General features: G+C 50.5%; 1 protein-coding gene across 2 annotated transcripts in view; it reads right to left on the reverse strand.

Annotated features, from left to right (window-relative positions):
- The window catches only part of COPB1 (coat protein complex I subunit beta 1), a 44,088-nt gene that overhangs the window by 10,671 nt on the left and 14,502 nt on the right, over nucleotides 1-18,915 (reverse strand). For both annotated transcript variants that reach the window (XM_088450312.1, XM_088450311.1), the window contains 8 exons: nucleotides 17,471-17,578; nucleotides 10,795-10,941; nucleotides 10,113-10,258; nucleotides 9,763-9,859; nucleotides 9,514-9,674; nucleotides 7,472-7,592; nucleotides 5,982-6,209; nucleotides 5,506-5,685 (listed from right to left, as the gene is read on the reverse strand). In XM_088450312.1, the coding sequence (XP_088306438.1) occupies nucleotides 5,506-5,685; nucleotides 5,982-6,209; nucleotides 7,472-7,592; nucleotides 9,514-9,674; nucleotides 9,763-9,859; nucleotides 10,113-10,258; nucleotides 10,795-10,941; nucleotides 17,471-17,578 (1,188 nt within the window). The remainder of the gene's footprint in view (nucleotides 1-5,505; nucleotides 5,686-5,981; nucleotides 6,210-7,471; nucleotides 7,593-9,513; nucleotides 9,675-9,762; nucleotides 9,860-10,112; nucleotides 10,259-10,794; nucleotides 10,942-17,470; nucleotides 17,579-18,915) is intronic.

The following is an 18,915-nucleotide window of genomic DNA, read 5'->3' on the forward strand; positions in this document are numbered from 1 at the left end:
CGGGAATGAAGACTGCCGAGATCGCTGGAACGTGACACTCCGCCCAAGCAAGAATGCGAGACACCTCCGACATTGCTGCCCGACTGCGAGTTCCCCCTTGGTGGTTGATGTACGCCACCGTGGTGGCGTTGTCGGACTGCACCTGAACCGCCCTTCCGTGAAGAGCGGGGCCGGACGACTGCAGGGCCCTGTACACAGCCCGCAGTTCAAGGATGTTGATGGGGAGAAGTGCTTCTTCCGCGGACCAACGACCCTGAAGCGATAATGAGCCGGTCACTGCCCCCCAACCCCGAAGACTGGCATCCGTCGTGAGCAGGACCCAGTCCGGGATCCAAAAGGGGCGCCCCTCGACCAGATGCACCGTCTGAAGCCACCTAGCCAAAGACTGCCGAACCTCCGCGGACAACACCAGCATCTGAGAGCGGATCCGGTGAGGTAACCCGTTCCATTCCGATAGAATCAGCCCCTGCAGGGGCCGGGAATGGAACTGGGCAAATTCCACCATGTCGAATGTCGACACCATGGACCCCAGAACTCTCATAGCTGAATGGACCGACAGGCGGCAACTGCTCAGGCAACTGTGTATCCGCAGCTGCAGGGAGACCTTCTCTGGAGTCAGGAAAATCCGCTGCTGACGAGAATCCAGCAGGGCTCCCAAATGAACCATCCGCTGTGATGGAATCAGGGAGGACTTCTTCCAGTTTATCAACCACCCGTGTGCTTGAAGACAAGCAATGGTCAGGTGGAGATGTCGAAGAAGCACCTCCGGGGAGCTCGCCAGCAGCAGAAGATCGTCCAGGTACGGCAACAGACGTAGACCCTGACCCCGAAGGTGGGCAGCCATAACCGCCATCACCTTGGTGAACACCCTCGGAGCCGTGGAAAGGCCAAAAGGCAACGCCCGAAATTGGCAGTGATGGTTCAGGATAGCAAACCTCAGATACCGCTGATGTGCCGGTGCTATGGGCACATGGAGATAGGCGTCCTGGATATCGAGGGAGACCATATAATCCCCGGGTTCCATCGCCAGAATGACGGAACGTAACGTTTCCATCCTGAACCTGGGAACTCTGAGGTATCTGTTCAGAGACTTCAAATTCAGGATAGGGCGATGAGAACCATTGGGTTTCTGTACCAGAAACAGAGTAGAATAGTACCCCGTCCCGCGCTGAGACTGCGGAACGGGAACAATGACCCCTGCTTGTAGCAAGGATTCTATAGCTACCTGAATCTGACCAGCTTTGGTCTTGTCCAGAGAAGGACTCGTACAAAAAAAACTGGTGGGGCGGCCTGAACCGAAAAGACAGGGCGTACCCCTGAGAGACTACTTCTCGAACCCAGGCATCCGTGGTGGTATTGTGCCAACACTGGGCGAATTGGAGAAGTCGGCCTCCCACTCTGGGGTCCCCCAGAGAGAGGCCCGTCCCATCAGGCAGCAGGCTTATCCTCCTGCTTGGAAGAAGGGCGCCGAGCACTCCATGCCTGCTTCTTGGGCTTGGGTGCGGCCTTGGTCGCCGAATGTCTCGGGAAGGACTGGCCCTTGGCCTTACCCTGAACCCGAAAGGACCGAAAGGCAGAGCTCCTCACTTTAGCCGGCGCAGAGGCCGAAGGGAGAAAAGCCGACTTGGACTTAGCCAAAGTATCCACTATTCTGTCCAAATCCGGACCAAATAGTAAATCACCATTAAAAGGCAAGGCCTCCAGACCCTTTTTTGAATCTGCATCAGCCCTCCAGGCTGGCATCCAAAGACGCTTCCCCAATATAGGAAGCTGCATCCCGCATCTGTCCCACTAACGCTCTCTGGATATCCGGAGCCTCATCAGGAAAGGTATCCTCCAAGGCATTGGCCCATGCCTCAATGGCTTTAGCCACCCAGGAGATAGCCATGGACGGGCGAGCCACCGCCCCGGAAAGAGAATAAATGGACTTTAAACAAGTCTCCACCTTCCTGTCCGTGGGATCCTTCAAAGAGGAGATAGACGGCAATGGCAGCGTCGCGCTTTTGATCAAGCGGGTAACGTGGGAATCCACCGCCGGCGGAGTTTCCCATTTCCTGCAATGAGCTTCAGGAAAAGGATAGTTCGCCGCCAACCTCTTCTGTGGATGGAACCTCTTACTAGGTAATTGCCAGGCCGCCGCCATATGATCCGATAATTGATCAGACAGGGGGAACACAGTTGAGGTCACCTTGGCCTTTTTAAAATTAGGAAACTTCGACCTAGGAGCCGGCGCATCATCCTCAACATGTAGGATAGCCCGCACCGCCCTAACTAAGGCTGGAACATTAATGGAGGACTTAGCTTCCACCTCCTGCCCCATGACATCAGAGTCAGATTCCTCATGGATTTCTCCATCATCTGAGGACACTTCCGAGTCCGACAACTGCGCAGCTAGTGAACTCACAACCGGACGTTTAGACACCCTTGGTGGCACATCACCTTGCAACATGGACTGAAACGCCGAGGATGAAGCCGCCAGACTCTGTACGGAGCTGGATAGAACATCCACCCAAGGCGGAGGAGTCGTCGGAGCAAAACTCTGCAAAGGCACTACAGACTGACGCGTCCCTGGGGAAGACTGCACATACACAGGCAGTCCCGAGTAAGGACCCACAGTCTGGGCCCCGGGGGAAGACCGCAACATTTGTGGAACCCTCGGGGAATGGGGGATGGTGGGCTGCGGTAACGCCCTAGAAGGGACCGCTGATGGGACCGATAACCGGTCCGCAATAGACGCCAGCACCTGTGAAAACATCGCCCAAGGAGGGTCCTGTGATACAGGGGGGTTGGAGGGGCCCGGTACCAGCTGGCACCGCCCGCACAGACCATCCTGAGATAAGTCCTCCCCATCAACTCCAGCAGCACAACGTCTGCAGGAAAATAGCACAGGAGCCACAGAGCGCTCAGTCTCCTCATCAGACATGATACCGTAAATCACAAGAAACAGGTATCACCAGAGGAATTACGGTTTTAACACCCGCGCACTCACCAGTATGCGACACAACAGCCCAGATATGGTACTGTGTAGCACACAACAGTATGTGACTGACCCCACAAATACGTGTTTTATATAAGTGAGGGTCTCAGAAAAACGCCCTTCCCCCACACACCTGCCGGGCCGTAGGAGAAGGAAAGGGATAGTTATAAGCTGACAGTAAGGAGAATAAGTCACAGACAGGCAGCACTAGCAATAGTCACATACAATGCAGAAAAGTTATACTCACTGCACCTTCCGCTACAATCAACCGCCCAGATTCAGTGTCTGGGAGGGCTATAGCGCTGTGTACACTGTCCTTTAGCAGGGGAGAGGTACACAGGGGGACCGGTCCACTTGATACCGCCTGGGAGTCTGCGATGTGCCAGTAAAGATGGCCGCCGGAGACCTCAGAGGAGGAGTGGCCGAGAGATAAGAGCAGCTCAGCGACGCCAGACTCCTAGTTGAAAGGCGCGCTGAGCTGAGGGGAGGAGCCGCTAGACAGGGAAGGCTGCCTCCCCTGGCTAGCAATTAACCCCCGGGTTGCCGGTCCCGCTACCAGCCTGATACCCTGGTGGTCTAGCGGACACGCGGGGTATTCAATTGAGGGGGAGCCCGCCGCCGCCGCTAGCGCCTCCGGTCTGTCCCCAGAGACCGGAGGCTCCTGACTGCATTGAAGTATCCGCGGGCCGCCGCACGCGGCGACCCGCGGCTTACCTGATCCCCGTTGCGTCCGGCAGCAGTCAAGGGAGTCCCCAGAGCCCGGCTAGTACAGGCTCTGGGGTCCCGCCGCGATCCCCAGAGCTGTACTGGCGTCGCGGCGCCAGCGGGGAGAAGGAGCGGCAGCGTGGACGTCCTAAAGGACAGTCTGATGCTGCCGCTCTAACAGTGTAAAAAAAGAAGAAAAAAATAAAAAATTTCTCTTTTAAAATAAAGCTATGGGGCTGCTCCTGCAGCCCCACTGCGACAGGGTGACCCGACTCCGGCCGGGCACCAACTAAAACTGAGGTGCCTGTGGCCGGGGCGGGGTATAGAGGAGGACGGACCCAAGTGCATCCTGGGAGCAGCCAAGCTTTAACTGCGTGGTGCCCGTGGATCCAGATCCAGCTATACCCCAAGGTCAACCCTGTGGACCCCCTATGGACCCTGAAGTAGAAACTGTAAGTAACCTGGATGACTGGCGAGGTCCCCACTTATAGACAGCCTGGCATCACATAGTTACATGCTCTAACTCAACTCTGCTGGGTTCAAACCACAATCAGCTTTTTGGCTGTTACCCAGGCAACCAACCTGTTACTTACCGAATCCTGGCACATACAGAGGCAAAAGACTTATTTCTCCTTCTATATCTCACACTACGGTGGCCATGTTAGGACACACCTTATCGGTTTTAGAGTAATAACAATGATATGCTTCATGTGTGTTCATAGACCATGAACACTTATTAGTTCCACCGTTTCATTCCATTCTTCCTCCTTCAAACACCATGACACTGCGCGCGGTATACGTACTGCCACACAGGACTCTGTTGCAGCTACTCGCTGACCGGCCCGTATTAAATTTGAGGCGAAAAGTCCGGATCAGCGGTACTTTTTCGCTGATTACGTGATTTCCGCCTGTTTGGCTTTTACCCCGTATTCAATTTGAAAGACTTTCTGCCTAGGCGAAGAGTCAGTGCAATGTACTAGACGGAAAAGTTTCGCCTATGAATAGCAGGCGGAAAAAAGTGCAGAATTGGGGTTTTGGGGTGCAACGCTGCGGGAACCCCCACGCAGCCTTCAGACAGTCCCCCAAAAGGTAAACGGTGTCAAAAATTTAAAAAACAAACAAACAAAAACACTTAAGGACACCCCAAAAAAGGACAAAAAAAATAAAATAAAAAATGTTGGGGGACAGAGTTAAAACCTAGCGAACTTGACTCTGGGGGGGGGGGGGGGTCCCCAAGTATGCCCCAGGTGTTTTTTTCATTGCAGGGACTTGCGGCAGGTGGATTTTTCACAATTTTTTCAACTACACTTTAGCAACTTTAAATATGCTGACCCCCATTTTCAAGTACCCCAAATTTGCGGGGATAAGTTATTTTCTAGAAAAAAACCTCCTGAATACTATTCTGCACCACGTATACAAAAACACTATTTAGCAGCTACTGAGCCCGTTTAAAAACACCAAATACCTTCAGCAAGCCAAATCAGGGGTACCATAGTGAACCCCCATGTCAGAACATCTTTTGGGGGTGTCAGGCTGATTTCCCCAATTCTGACAGTACTTTCCACCTGTTCAAGTTTTGCCGGGTCCCATTTCCGCCTACTTTCAAATGGAATACGGGAGGTTAAGCGGGCATGCGCGAGATACTTTTCCGCCTACAAAACAGGCGAAGTAGGCGACTGAGTCCGATGACAACCCTACAGCTTGCCTTCTTCTCATTAAAAAGACATGGTTAAACACCAACATATCAAAACATAATAATACATAGGGCTACTTCTAATGTTTCTCTCTCCTGCATGCATTAATCTGGGCTCTGTGGCTCGTACTTTATTGAGCTTGGAGGCCAGGGGATCTGCGGCCTCTTTCCTCTGAGTGGTTCCCATGGCGGCCAGTAGGCTGAGCTGGAACTGATCCTCTTTCGACGCCATCTCGCTCTTCGCCGTCAGCTGCATGAAGGAGATGGGATCATCGGCCTGGACCGTCACGTTCCGCTTCTCCGATTCCTTCTGTTAACGTTTATAAAACACATTGTTTTTAATTGTAGAACTAGAAATAAATAATATGTCAGAAATGAGACAATCATGCCGATTAAACCCTCTAGAGTTCCCTTACGGCAGAATGCCCCTACAAATGGATCCTCATAACCGACGGACACCAACCATCCCAATCTACAGCAGATTATTCAGATAACCAATGGAGATAAGGGCACACACCTAGCCCTGGGAGTACCCCCCGTTTCTCCTATCGGGGATATACAACCAGGCTTATATTTGATATAAAGAAACAACTTCACTGGAGTCACCTTCTGTGAGAGCTTCTCCTCCTCCAGCTTGGCGGAGAGCATGTGGGACAGGGACAGGCGACACTCCTTATTGAAGATCTCGTTCATCAGAGGAGAACATTCCGACAGGACCTTCAGACACAGCGAGATCCTGTCCACATCGTCGTCGGTGATCGGTTTCTTGGGGAGAGAGGACTTGCCCAGGTGGATGATGGTGGCCATCAAAAGCATCGCCTCGGCCACAAAGGACTATTGGGGCAAGAGACCTACTGTTACCTCGGGAGCATTAGGATTGTGTGCATTCATGTATCAGAGCCAAGGCAATCATTGGACTATTATTCCTATTTTCCATTTGACGAGTGGATTTGCAGCTCATGAGTAAGCATTTTTATGCCGTCTTATGGCTGAAATAAAGCATTTAACAGCAATTTAACAGATCAGCTTGGGTATACGTTCAGGAAGCCGGCCGTCGCAATGCCGACAGCCGGATTCCCAACTACTTAATCCTGGCGAGGGTTAAATGACCGGCGCCTAAATCTAGACCTGCGTTAGGGGCGCTCCCGGGGAGGACTTAGGGTTAGGCACCACCCCCCCAGGAGGTTAGGGATAGGCTAGGGGGGGGGGGGGGGGGGGGGAAAGAGGGTTAGGTTTAGGGCTCCCGGGGGGATGGGACTCTTAGGGTTAGGCATCCCCCCAGGAGGTTAGGCTAGGGGGAGGGAGGGTTAGGCACCCCCAGGGGGAGGTTAGGCCCCCCCGGGGGACTTAGGTTTAGGCGGCGGGGAATGGGGGGTTAGGTTTAGGCACTTAGAGGGGGGGGGGGACTAGGGTTAGGCACGGTTTAGGGTTTTCAGGATTTGAACCGCCGGCCATGCGTTACAATAATAATTTAGGCCAGGATCTTCAGCCCTTATGTTCTCTCTTTATAAAAAGATACTAGCAGTTATCACTCAGTCCTAATCACAGTGGAACATAGAGATCGCCTAATACTGCAGGGAAATGGATACATGTAAATGTTGTATTTCAGCCATAGGACAATAGAAAAACTATTGAAACCAGACCAGTAATTCTGTCCACATGCACCTGTCTCAAGGCTCACACACACTTAACGATATTGTACAGTGTTTATGCTCAATGTCGTTAACGACATTGAGCCCGGCAATGAAGGGGAAACACCTGACTATATGCTCCATGATAGATATCGTTAAGTGTTTCCCCTTCATTGCCGGGCTCTATGTCGTTAACGATATTGAGCATACACACTGTACAATATCGTTAATGATATCTTCCCTCATCCCCGTACTTGCAAGTCCTGGCGATGAAAGACATTGATAACGATCATCTGGAGCTCGCATCGTTAGCGATGACTTGCATACACACTGGACGATATTGAACGTGATTGACTATAACAATATCGTCTGGTGTGTCTGCGGCATCAGCCTGTCTCTACCCCACCCCCCCCACCAGTACAGAGTATTCATTCAGGTGATCAGGGTCATTCGTTTTATGCCTACATTCTGTTTCTTCTTCTCCTGAACCAAAGCCACGTATCGCAGTGCGATCTTGGTCAGCGTGGTGGCGAGAGCAGCAGCCACAAAGAAATCCCCGTCCAGCAGAAATCCTCTGAGGGGCGGCCTAGAGGAGAAAAGGAAGGAGGGCAATTCATACAATAAGTGCCCTGCGGAATTTCCATCACTTATTCCCATTATAGAGCAGGAGATCACAAGCCTGTCCCAACAGCTCCACGATGGGGGCACAAAATGGTCAATAGGTCATCGAGCATGACACTACCCCCAGTTCTAATGAGGGAACTACACAACATGCAATTACGTAGCAGTTATCAGGTAATAACTCCCAGCTCTAAGTACCAGAGCTGCACTTTAATAGTACCAGGATTCCTCCAGCATTAACATAGTGCAAACTATGAGCCTTGGTTGAGAGCAATGCGGTTCAGGTTGCTGTTCCAGTATTTCCTTATAATGGTGATCAGGGGGTTTAATTATAGCAATTGGGTAATATTAAAAATTTAATTATCCCACGAACTACAGTGGTGGGAACAAGTGAATGTAATATTATCTGAACTTATGGAGTCCATATAATTAATGTTTATGACTTTTCTATATGCTTTTTAAATGTATATTATATTCATGCTTATTAATTGTATATTACAGCACAGACGGTGTAATGGTTAGCATTACTGCCTCACAGCACTATGGCCCTAACTGTGTGGAGTTTGTATGTTTTCCCTGTGCTTGCATGGGTTTCCTCCCACACTCCAAAAATATACTGGTGGGTTAATTGGCTACCAACAAAAATTAACCCTAGTGTGTAAGTGTGTGAGCATGTGATAGGGAATATAGAGTGTAAGCTCCACTGGGGCAGGGACTGATGTGAATAGTAAGATATTCTCTGTAAAGCACTGCGGAATATGTGTGCGCTATATAAATAACTGGTAAATAAAATACATATTATAGTGGTTGTGTTATATTTGTATTTATAAATTACTTTTTCTTTAATATGATTTGTTTCTATTTTTAAATTGAGGTTCTATATTCCTGTGACACCGCTAAATTAATCGGCCAGTCACGTACAGCCCTGTCTCCTCTCTTGATCTTATGGGACGGGAGCAGCCTGTCCGCACATCTCATAGTCACTCATGTCCTGAAACGATCTGTGCTGCTGTCAAGATTACGATGATCACAGTTACTCCAGGTTGTTCTATTCCCACCAACATCAAAACTGGGAACTTGTGTGAGAAACAGGAAATGAAGAATGAATACAATATAGTGTTGCGACCACCGAACCACACGGTATACAATCGGGAAGCCGGCTGCCTTAATACCGGCAGCCGGCTTCCCGACTGTCATATCCCGGCGAGGGTGAAATGCTGGGCGTCTAGATGTAGACGCCTGACATTTCCCCGACGCCGGGAGACCGGCATCCCGATCGAAGGGATGTCGGGCGCTGCGAGCGGACAGACGCTTTTAGGTTTAGGGCACCCGGGGGGGACTTAGGGTTAGGCACCCCCACGGGAGGGTTAGGCTAGGGGGAGGGAGGGTTAGGCACCCCCGGGGGGGACTTAGGTTTCGGCAGCGGGGAAGGGGGGGGGGGGGGGGAGGTTAGGGATAGGCACCCCTAAGGAGGGTTAGGTTAGTTAGTACTTACCTATCCATGACCGGGAATTCCAGCGCTGTCGGGCTTCTGCTGCCGGGAACTCTGCTGTTGTCGGCCAGGCGCTGCCGGGAATTGAACCGCCATACGGCCGGCGGTATTTCATACAGATTCCAACCACACAGCCCTAATGGTTACTATCATAGCTACGTTGATCTATTGACGTGGATACAGAGGACGCACATTCCATAAAAACAGTGATCCACAGTACAACAGGCATGTGCCAGGGATAGTTCCCTAGTGTATATGACACACTTAAATACTCCGTTACTAAAGCCGTAGTGGTTCTCCCATCCTGCTGCTCTCCAGGACTGCAGGGTGCGGGCATCGTAACAGAACTGGGGGGTGACCGAATATAAAGCTGATAGAAAACACGGCTACAAACCTTTCCTCCTCTTTCTTTGTGGGCCGGGAGCTGCTGAGGGCACTCTGAGTGGCATAGGTGCCCATTTCCGTCACCAGTTTCTGGGCTGGGCCAACGGTAACTTCCTCCTCTGGCTTCATTTCCCCAGATTCCTTCTTAATCTCCGTCTCTACAATTGGGACCTGCAGAAAACAGGACAGGTGGATGACGGGTCTAAGCTTCCACACACAGAGGGTAAGATCATCCGTATCAGGCCTCTGCGGCACCCACCTCTCCGAGCGACCTCCGCACTTCAGTCATCACGCTCTGAATGTCGTCCTTGGTGCTGCAGTATTCCCCCAGAATCCAGAGCGCCCCACGGTAAATCCTGAAAGAGACAGATAATCCTCCTCTTACTCCGGGAACCCTTTCTTTATACCCCTCTTATCTGCTGTGACGTTATGCTCATCATTTAATAGATAATGAGCAGACAGAAAGCCAATCACAGGGTCCTCACATCGTCCTGGAACGCAAACGCATAATGCACCGCACTGATGACGAGAGTAGCAGGATGACTTGTATCATCCATATAATTAACCCAAAGGAAGGGACACACTCCACACTGCCGACAGGAGACTTACTTGACGGACTTAATGGCGTGAAAAACTTCCAGCATCTTCTCCACAATCAGCGTCCGCAGGTGGTCAAACCTCTGAACCGCTTCTCGCACAAACTCCAGGACATCGGCGGCGGCCGCCTCGTTGCTGTCGCTCAGGAATTCCATCAGCTGGCGACGGAATAAGAGATCACACGTTTACGAATGTGGCCATAGTATTATTATAATCCTCATCGCCATATTACTGATAAATTGTCATAGTTATCACAGTGACATCATAAATGCATTAAACCAAATTAATTTACAGGACTATATGAAAATGGAAATTATCACAATTTAATTCTTCCTCTAGTTACTGATGTTCTTTTTGTGCTACCAGAAAGCTGCTCAATCTCTCCCCAGCTGCATAAAACGCAGCCAACAAAGGGGACATACTGATAAGCTGTAATCCAATAAGTAATGAGCAGAACACAAGTATGCAACGGTTGTGGAACTACATATTCCAGCATGTCAAAGTTTTTCTATTACGACATCTAAAAACTATGGCAGGGCATGCTGGGTTGTGTAGTTCCACAACAGCTGGAGGTGGTCGCACGTTGTATACTACAGATGTAAAAAAAAAAAAAACTACGAAGGTGACAATAAATTTGTTTAATAAAACACCACTGAGTAATGAGGAAACGACGCTCCAGAGACATCCTACGCACCACGGGAATGACGTTGGCGGCCATATCCGGGAAGCGGACACTGCAGGAATGGAGGGTGCGGACCAGGAGCTGTCTGTACTTATCGGTGTCTTCATGTTCCGTCACGTTGTTGGTCTTTATCACTTCTTTCTTCAGTACAATCACCAACTAGAACACAGACAAGTGTGTGACCACCAGGTTTCCATAAATAGACGTTCCGTGACCCGCCCCCCAAATCTCCCTAAATAGACGTTCCGTGACCCGCCCCCAAATCTCCCTAAATAGACGTTCCGTGACCCGCCCCCCAAATCTCCCTAAATAGACATTCCGTGACCCGCCCCCCAAATCTCCCTAAATAGACATTCCGTGACCCGCCCCCCAAATCTCCCTAAATAGACATTCCGTGACCCGCCCCCCAAATCTCCCTAAATAGACGTTCTGTGACCAGCCCCCCAAATCTCCATAAAAAGATGTTCAGTGACCCGCCCCCCAAATCTCCATAAAGAGATGTTCAGTGACCTGCCCCCCAAATCTCCATAAAGAGAGGTTCAGTGACCCGTCCCCCAAATGTCCATAAAGAGATGTTCGTGACCCACCCCCCAGATCTCCATAAGTAGACGTTAGGCATCACGGTGGGGGTTAGGTTTAGGCACTAACGTGGATGGTTAGGGGGGGGGGGGGGGGCGGCGAGGGTTACGTTGGGTGGGGAGGGTTAGGATACAGAAAAGGAGGGTTAAGGGGAGAAGGGGAAGGGTTACTATACTTGCCGGGCCATTGTTGGGATACTGAGCATTGGGATGCCGCTGTCTGTGCATTGACAGTAGGCATCCCGAGTGCCGGGATTTCATACCGATTCCCCGTAACCCACCCCCTCAGATCTTCACAAAAAGATCATACTATAAAAAAAAATAACAAAGGTATGTTCTACCATAACGCTTAACTCTTTTTCTTCGAGGTCCATGGGGTCCACAGCCATTACGTTGGGATATGAATCCCGGTCACCAAACAGTTAATACAAATGAGCTCTCTGCTCCCAGGATGCACCGGGTTTCCTCCTCATAAACTCCACCTCCTGCCTCAGGGAGCTAGTTCGTTACCAAGCTCAAGCAGGCAGAGACAAACAAAGGGTAAGAAAGAAAAGACCCATACTCACGAGTCTAGACTCTCAAGAGAAGAAACTACGGAAAACCTCCCCCAGAACTACAGGTGCTTCTGGGTGGGTGTCCTGTGGACCCCATGGACCTCGAAGAAAAATAATTAACAAAGGTATGTTATACCATAAGTCTTATTTTCTTCTTCGGGGTCCATGGGGTCCACAGCCATTACATTGGGGATATCCCAAAGCACTAACCCTATGGGCAGGGACGCTCCTGACTCTCGGAAGAGAGGAGAATCCTACGCCCAAAGGAGGCATCCTGAGAGGCAAAAGTGTCAAAGGCATAACATTTGACAAAGGTATGGATGGAAGACCATGTGGCTGCTTTACATAATTGCTCAGCAGAAGCACCCCGCGGGCTGCCCATGATGGACCTACTGCCCTAGTAGAATGTGCCGTCACTGAATCCGGCACACGCATACCAGCCTGTGTATAAGCCAATGAAATTGCCAAGCGAATCCACCTGGCCAGTGTCTGTTTATTGGCTGGCCAGCCACGCTTATGACAACCATAAAGCACAAAAAGTGAATCGGACTTCCTCCATTTGCTCGTGCCTTTAACATAAATTCTCAACGCACGGACCACATCCAGGGAAGCCTCACCTTGTGAGAGACTTGTGCCCTGAAATGCTGGAACTACTATTTCTTCATTAATATGAAATTTAGACACCACTTTCGGAAGGTAACCCTCCCTAGTACGTAGTACTGCTCTATCTTGATGAAATATCAAGAACGGCTCCCGGAAGGAAAGCGCTAAATCCGAAACTCTACGTGCAGATGCCATAGCAAGGAGGAATACCGTCTTTGCTGTTAGTCACTTGATGTCTATTGAATTTAAAGGCTCGAACGGAGGAGCCTGTAAAACCTTCAGAACTAGAGTCAAGTCCCACGGAACAACTGGGGAAACGAAGGGAGGCTGAATCCTCACCACCCCCTGAAAAAAGGTCTTTATATCCGGTCTCAGAGCAATTTTATGTTGGAACCAGACTGAAAGAGCCGACACCTGTACCCTTAAAGAGGCCAGGCGGAGCCCTTTTTCCAGACCGCTTTGAAGAAAATCCAGCACTCTGGATATCAGGAATTTATGTGGATCATACCCTTTCAGTTCACACCACTGAAAGAAAGTATGCCAAACCCTATAATATATACGGGCTGAGGATGGTTTCCGTGCCTTCAGCATCGTCCGTATAACAGACTCGGAAAAAAACCCTTTTCCCTCAAGACGGAGGACTCAAGAGCCATGCCGTCAAAGATAGCCGATGAAGATCCGGGTACCAGCAGGGACCCTGTAGCAACAGATCCGGTCTCAATGGCAGATGCCATGGAGTGTCTATGGAGAGAGACCGTTTATCTATGAACCAGTGCCGTCTCGGCCACGACGGAGCTACCCTCTTGTTTGATCTTTCTGACCACTCTGGGCAGAAGAGCAAACGGGGGAAACAGATATACCAGCTTGCAACGCCACTTTACTGTCAGTGCTGGGAACCTTGTTGTTCCTTCTTGATGCCATCAGATCTATTTCTGGTAGACCCCACCTGTCCACAAGGTTCCGAAAAACCTGTGGATGTAGGGCCCATTCCCCTGCATTTATCTCTTGCCGACTGAGAAAATCGGCCTCCCAATTCAGGATTCCTGGAATGAACATGGCAGATATCGTGGGCAGATGAGTCTCTGCCCATACCAGGATTCTTGATACCTCTGCCAAGGCGGCCCGACTCCTCGTGCCCCCTTGATGATTTAGGTAGGCGACCGCTGTGCGATTGTCTGACTGTATCTGCACCGACCTGCCCTTTAAGATTTCCTGAGCCTGCACTAAAGCTTTGAATATAGCTCTTAGTTCCAGGATATTTATCGGTAGCCGGCTTTCCGTCACTGACCACTTTCCTTGGAAAGTGTGTGACCCCGTCATCGCCCCCCAAACTTGAAGACTGGCGTCGGTTTTGACTAATGTCAAATCCGACACCCAAAAGGGGCGACCCTGCCTGAGATGCTTTGTCTGCAACCACCAGGTCAGGGACAACCGTACCTCTGGAGAGAGACGCAGCAACTAGGACCTGATCGTGCGATGATCCTTGTTCCAGCGAGACAGAATGAATTGCTGCAGTGGTCTGGAGTGGAATTGAGCATATTCCACCATCCTGAAGGTGGCCACCATCGACCCCAGGACCTGCATGGCTACTAGAACAGATATTTGCCTGTTGCTAAAGCAACCTGCGTATTCGTGATTGTAGAGCAAGGATCTTCTCCTCCGGCAGATATATTCTCTGCACCACGGAGTCCAATCTCGCTCCCAAATGACACATCTGTTGTACCGGACAGGGTGACGACTTTTGCCAGTTTATGATCCAGCCGTGACTGTACAGACATGATACGGTCAGCCTCAAATGATCCTGTAACTGCTGTGGGGACTGCCCCAACAACAGGAGGTCGTCCAAGTAAGGCAAAATCCTGACGATTTGGCGCCTGAGGCATGCCATCATCACTGCCATCTCCTTGGTGAATACCCGAGGGGCTGTGGACAGGCCAAAATGCAGGGCATGGAACTGAAAATGTTCCTTCCCTACCGCAAACCGAAGAAATTTTTGATGAGCCTGTGTGATTGGGATGTGATTGGGATCTTGTATGTCTATGGACACCATATAGTCCCCCTGTTCCATTGCCAACACAATCGATCGCAATGTTTCCATCCTGAACCCGGGGGCTCGAACAAATTTGTTGAGCTCTCTCAGATTTAGAATGACCCATTCGGTTTCAGAACCAAGAACAGATTGGAGTAAAACCCCTCTCGGAACTGGTTCTCTGGCACCAGAATCACTACTTCTGATGCTAGTAAGGCAAGAATAGCCTTCTGAAGGGCCAAAGCTCTTTCTGAACCCACCTGCGGGTTTACACAAAAGAACCCTTGAGGAGGAGGGAAACAACTCCCCGAACCCAGGCATCCTCCGTCGTGAGGTGCCAGGGCTCTGAGAACCGAAGCAGTCGGCCCCTCACCCTGGCATCCCCCAGGGGGAGGCCCGTTCCATCAGGCCACTGGTTTATCCTGGACATTTGTTCTGCCAGGGCTTCCTGGGTCCTGCCTTTCTTGGTGGAAATCTCGCTGAGGGCTGACCTTTGGCCTTGCCCTGCGGCCGAAACTCCCGAAAGGACGCCGTCCTCAATTTAGACGAGGTTGCTGATGGTAAACCTGCCGTCTTTGAGGCTGCCATGGAGGATACAATTTTGTCCAGTTCTGGACCAAAGAGCACACCTCCTGTGAATGGAAGGAATTCTAGGGCCTTTTTGGACCCGACATCTGCCCTCCAATCCTTCAACCAGAGGATCCTACGTGCCACCACGGACTCAGCTGAAACTTTAGAGGAAAGGATCCCTGCATCCAAGGCGGCATCACCCAAATAAGAGGCCCCTTCTCTAATAAAGGAGATCATATCCAGTTGCTCCTTAGAGGCATCTGGTAAAGACTCCGTTAGAGTTTTGGCCCACTCCTCAATAGCTCTTGCTACCCAGGCAGTGGCCATAGCTGGGTGGGTGGCCGTTCCTGCCAGCGAAAAAATTGATTTGAGACAAGACTCCAGTCTCCTTTCCGTGGTTTCCTTCAGCGAAACTGCTGGGATTAGCAAAGTGGTACGTTTAATCAGCTGTGCCACATGCGCATCAACTGATGGTGGATTCTCCCACTTGGCACAGTCCTCTGCTGGAAAAGGATATAGAAGCGCCATTCTTTTAGAAGAATGGTTCATCTTATCCGGACGGACCCAGGCTTCCTCCATAAGTTCTGATAAATGTTCAGACTTTGGGACTTCTGCCTTAACCACTTTTTGGCGCTTGAACAGGGGGGCTTTCCTAAGCGGAAGATCCCCTTCCTCGATATTTAACACCGATTTTACAGCCCTTATCAGAAAAGGGACATCGGCTACTGGGAAATGATCATCACCCTCCTCGGAGCTAGACTCCTGCGAAAAGTCCTGTGCCTGTTCCTCGTCGGAGGAGGCACTCGAGTACTCACCCATGTAAGGCGGTACATGGCGCCTAGATTTAGGCTGCTTTGGCTTGACAGCCTGAGGCTGAAAACCCCCCGAGGATGATGCCATAACCTTACCAGCACAAGGGTCCATCCAAGGCGGCCACATCATGGGCATAGGATGCATCTGCTGAGGCAAACCCCAAACCGGTAGTACCGGGGCAGCCAGCGTTCCGCCACCTGAGCCATAACCTGAGAAAATGATGCCCAAGGAGGCTCAGGGCCTGAAACAGGCAAACTTAATTGGTGTGGTGGCTGTCTGAAACAGTTCCCACAAAGCCCATTTTGTAGAAAGTCCTGTGGGGACAATCCTGCCTTGCAGGCTACACAGGATATCAGCAACGGGGCTCCCGCCACCTGACCCTCAGACTCCTTAGACATAACACTATGCCACTGGTTCTGAGTGTATATGTGCTGCTTTCTACTGTCAACCCACACACCCGTAGCAAGGGAACGGGAGAGAGTGACAGTATACAGGAATTACAGTTCTTTTACAGAAGAAACAGTATCCATAAACAACAAACATGTCATGCATAAATACTCTGCGAGCCATATGCATATAAGCTCTCACTACCATAATCAGCCTCAGCTTAGGTAGGATAGAGCCCTGTCAAAACCTAGACCAGCAGTAGGCAAGGTATACAGGGAGACTGCCCAGCGTCCCTCTTGTAGGAGCAGCGTTCAGAGAGTAACTGACATACACTCTGGCTGCCCTATATGGAGGCTGGGAGGAACAATCCACAATCAACTGTGCCAGAGGACTGAACTAGCGTGTGGATTGGGGGAGGGGCCGCCGGGGAAGCGCACCTCCCCTATGCTGCTTGGACCTGGCCGCCGCCACAAGCCCCGGCTGGTCAGGAACATCAAATCCCGGCGGTCTAGGCTAGGAGAACAAGCCGTATGCCTCCTGACTGCAGCGCGCCTCCGGCCAGTCTCACCGCCGGAGGCCGGACCGCCGCGACCACCTGCTTACCTGCCATCCCCTTGATCCGGTTGTGGTCCAGGGCCAGAAAGCCCCTGCCGAATCCCCTGCCGAGGCTAGCGGTGCGGCGCCAAAGGAGGTAGTTGCAGCGCATGGCCGGTGCGCCTCCAATCAGGCGCGAGGCTGCTTCCAGGACAGCTCAGACCACCCGCTGAGATAGAGAGTAAAACACACTTTTTTTTTTGTACTCGTCTGCAGGACTGCTCCAGCAGTCCCACTGTCTATGTGGTGAACACACCAAACAGGAAGAACTGGCTACCTGAGGCAGGGGGTGGGGTATATGAGGAGGAAACCCGATGCATCCTGGGAGCAGAGAGCTCGTTTGTATTAACTGTTTGGTGACCGGGATTCATACCCAATGTAATGGCTGAGGACCCCATGGACCCCGAAGAAGAAAATACATAGTTCTGTGCCCCTCCCAGCTCTCCATAAAGAGACCATTCTGTGCCCCTCCCACCTCTCCATAAAGAGACCATTCTGTGCCACTCCCACCTCTCCATAAAGAGACAGCTGTATATATTTAGGAGGACAGTAGATTATACCTCTTCCACGTTCCTGGAGGACACCAGGTCCAGGGCCAGCTGCAGAGTTTTCTTGCGTACTTCCAAGTCCGGGGTGGTGAGGACTCTCAGGATGTCCATGACCAGGTCCTGGGTGTGAGATACAGACGTTAATATGGACACACAGGAAAGGTAGGGATGTGGAAAGACATAGTTTAGACCATAGACTTCCGACTGTAAAAGGGTTTTCTGCAATTTCACCATAAAATGTACCTAATACGAGATGGGTTATGCTGGGAAAGCTCTATATGTTCTAACACATGAGGACGGAAGAGCAGGTCTCCATGGGGAAGTCCACAAATGTCATACATTGGCATTATTATATATCCCTACTGCTATCCAATAACTGAAGTACAGCACTGGAATGTACTATGGGTTAAAACACAAAGAGGAATATCGCAAGGAAATACAGTAACTATGGACCATCGGTGACTACCGGAATCAGTATGTAATGCCGCCGGCCGCATGGCCGACGGTTCAAATCCCGACAGCAGAAGCCCGGCAGGGGTGAAGATCCTGACAGCTAAAAAGGTAGGTATCCCCTATGTCCGGGCATTGGTCGACATCGAGAACTGCCGACCCTATCGGGTGGCGGAACTAGTGGATAAATATAGTTTGCCTCAATCCCACTCTTTGGCGCTATATCAGGCACAGCATTATGTGAGTTCCATGATACGTACTCTCTCTCTCCAGCAGATTGGTCCAACTCTCTGGACCTATTAGCTAGACCAGGGGTTCCCAACCACGGTCCCCAAGGCACACTAACAGTCCAGGTTTTAAGGATAGCCATAGTTGAGCACAGGTGACTTAATTAGTACCTTAGTTATTTTGATTTAACCATCTGTGCTTAAGTATGGATATCACTAAAACCAGGACTGTTAGTGTGCCTTGAGGACCGAGGTTGGGAATCACTGAGCTAGACCTATGGGAGGAAGGGAGGTCATTCCTCTTCACTACAAAATTTTCCAGATTCCTTTAGACCATTCTAAAATATCTACGGGGCTATCTACTTGGTGTAGCGTATGCCCCCATATTACCAAGGAAAGTTTATTATGTTCATTCCTCTATTCACAATCAGTGCTCTCATCAAGTATGTATAGAGAAATGTTCTATAACATTTACCACAATGGATCTCCTCCCCCCCCACCGCAGGTTCCGATACTACGGTTTGTGCTAAATGTGGGGCTTCTGATGCAACCTTCATACACTGTATGTGGGAATGTCCCCTTAGACGTGGATTTTGGTCATCAGCTAATAAATTTACATCTAGGTGCCTAGTTAGTTACCTCCCATTATCGGCGGAATGGGCAATGTTGGGTATTTTACCACCATCTGTTTCGGGCAGGAGAGATAGTAAAAAACGATTATTGATTATATCTGCGGTGGCTCGTAAATGCATATTGCAGATATGGACCCATGCAGTTCCC

This window comes from Taudactylus pleione, unplaced genomic scaffold, assembly GCF_031769625.1.
Source record: "Taudactylus pleione unplaced genomic scaffold, aTauple2 ptg000515l, whole genome shotgun sequence".
NCBI classification, from domain to species: Eukaryota; Metazoa; Chordata; class Amphibia; order Anura; family Myobatrachidae; genus Taudactylus; species Taudactylus pleione.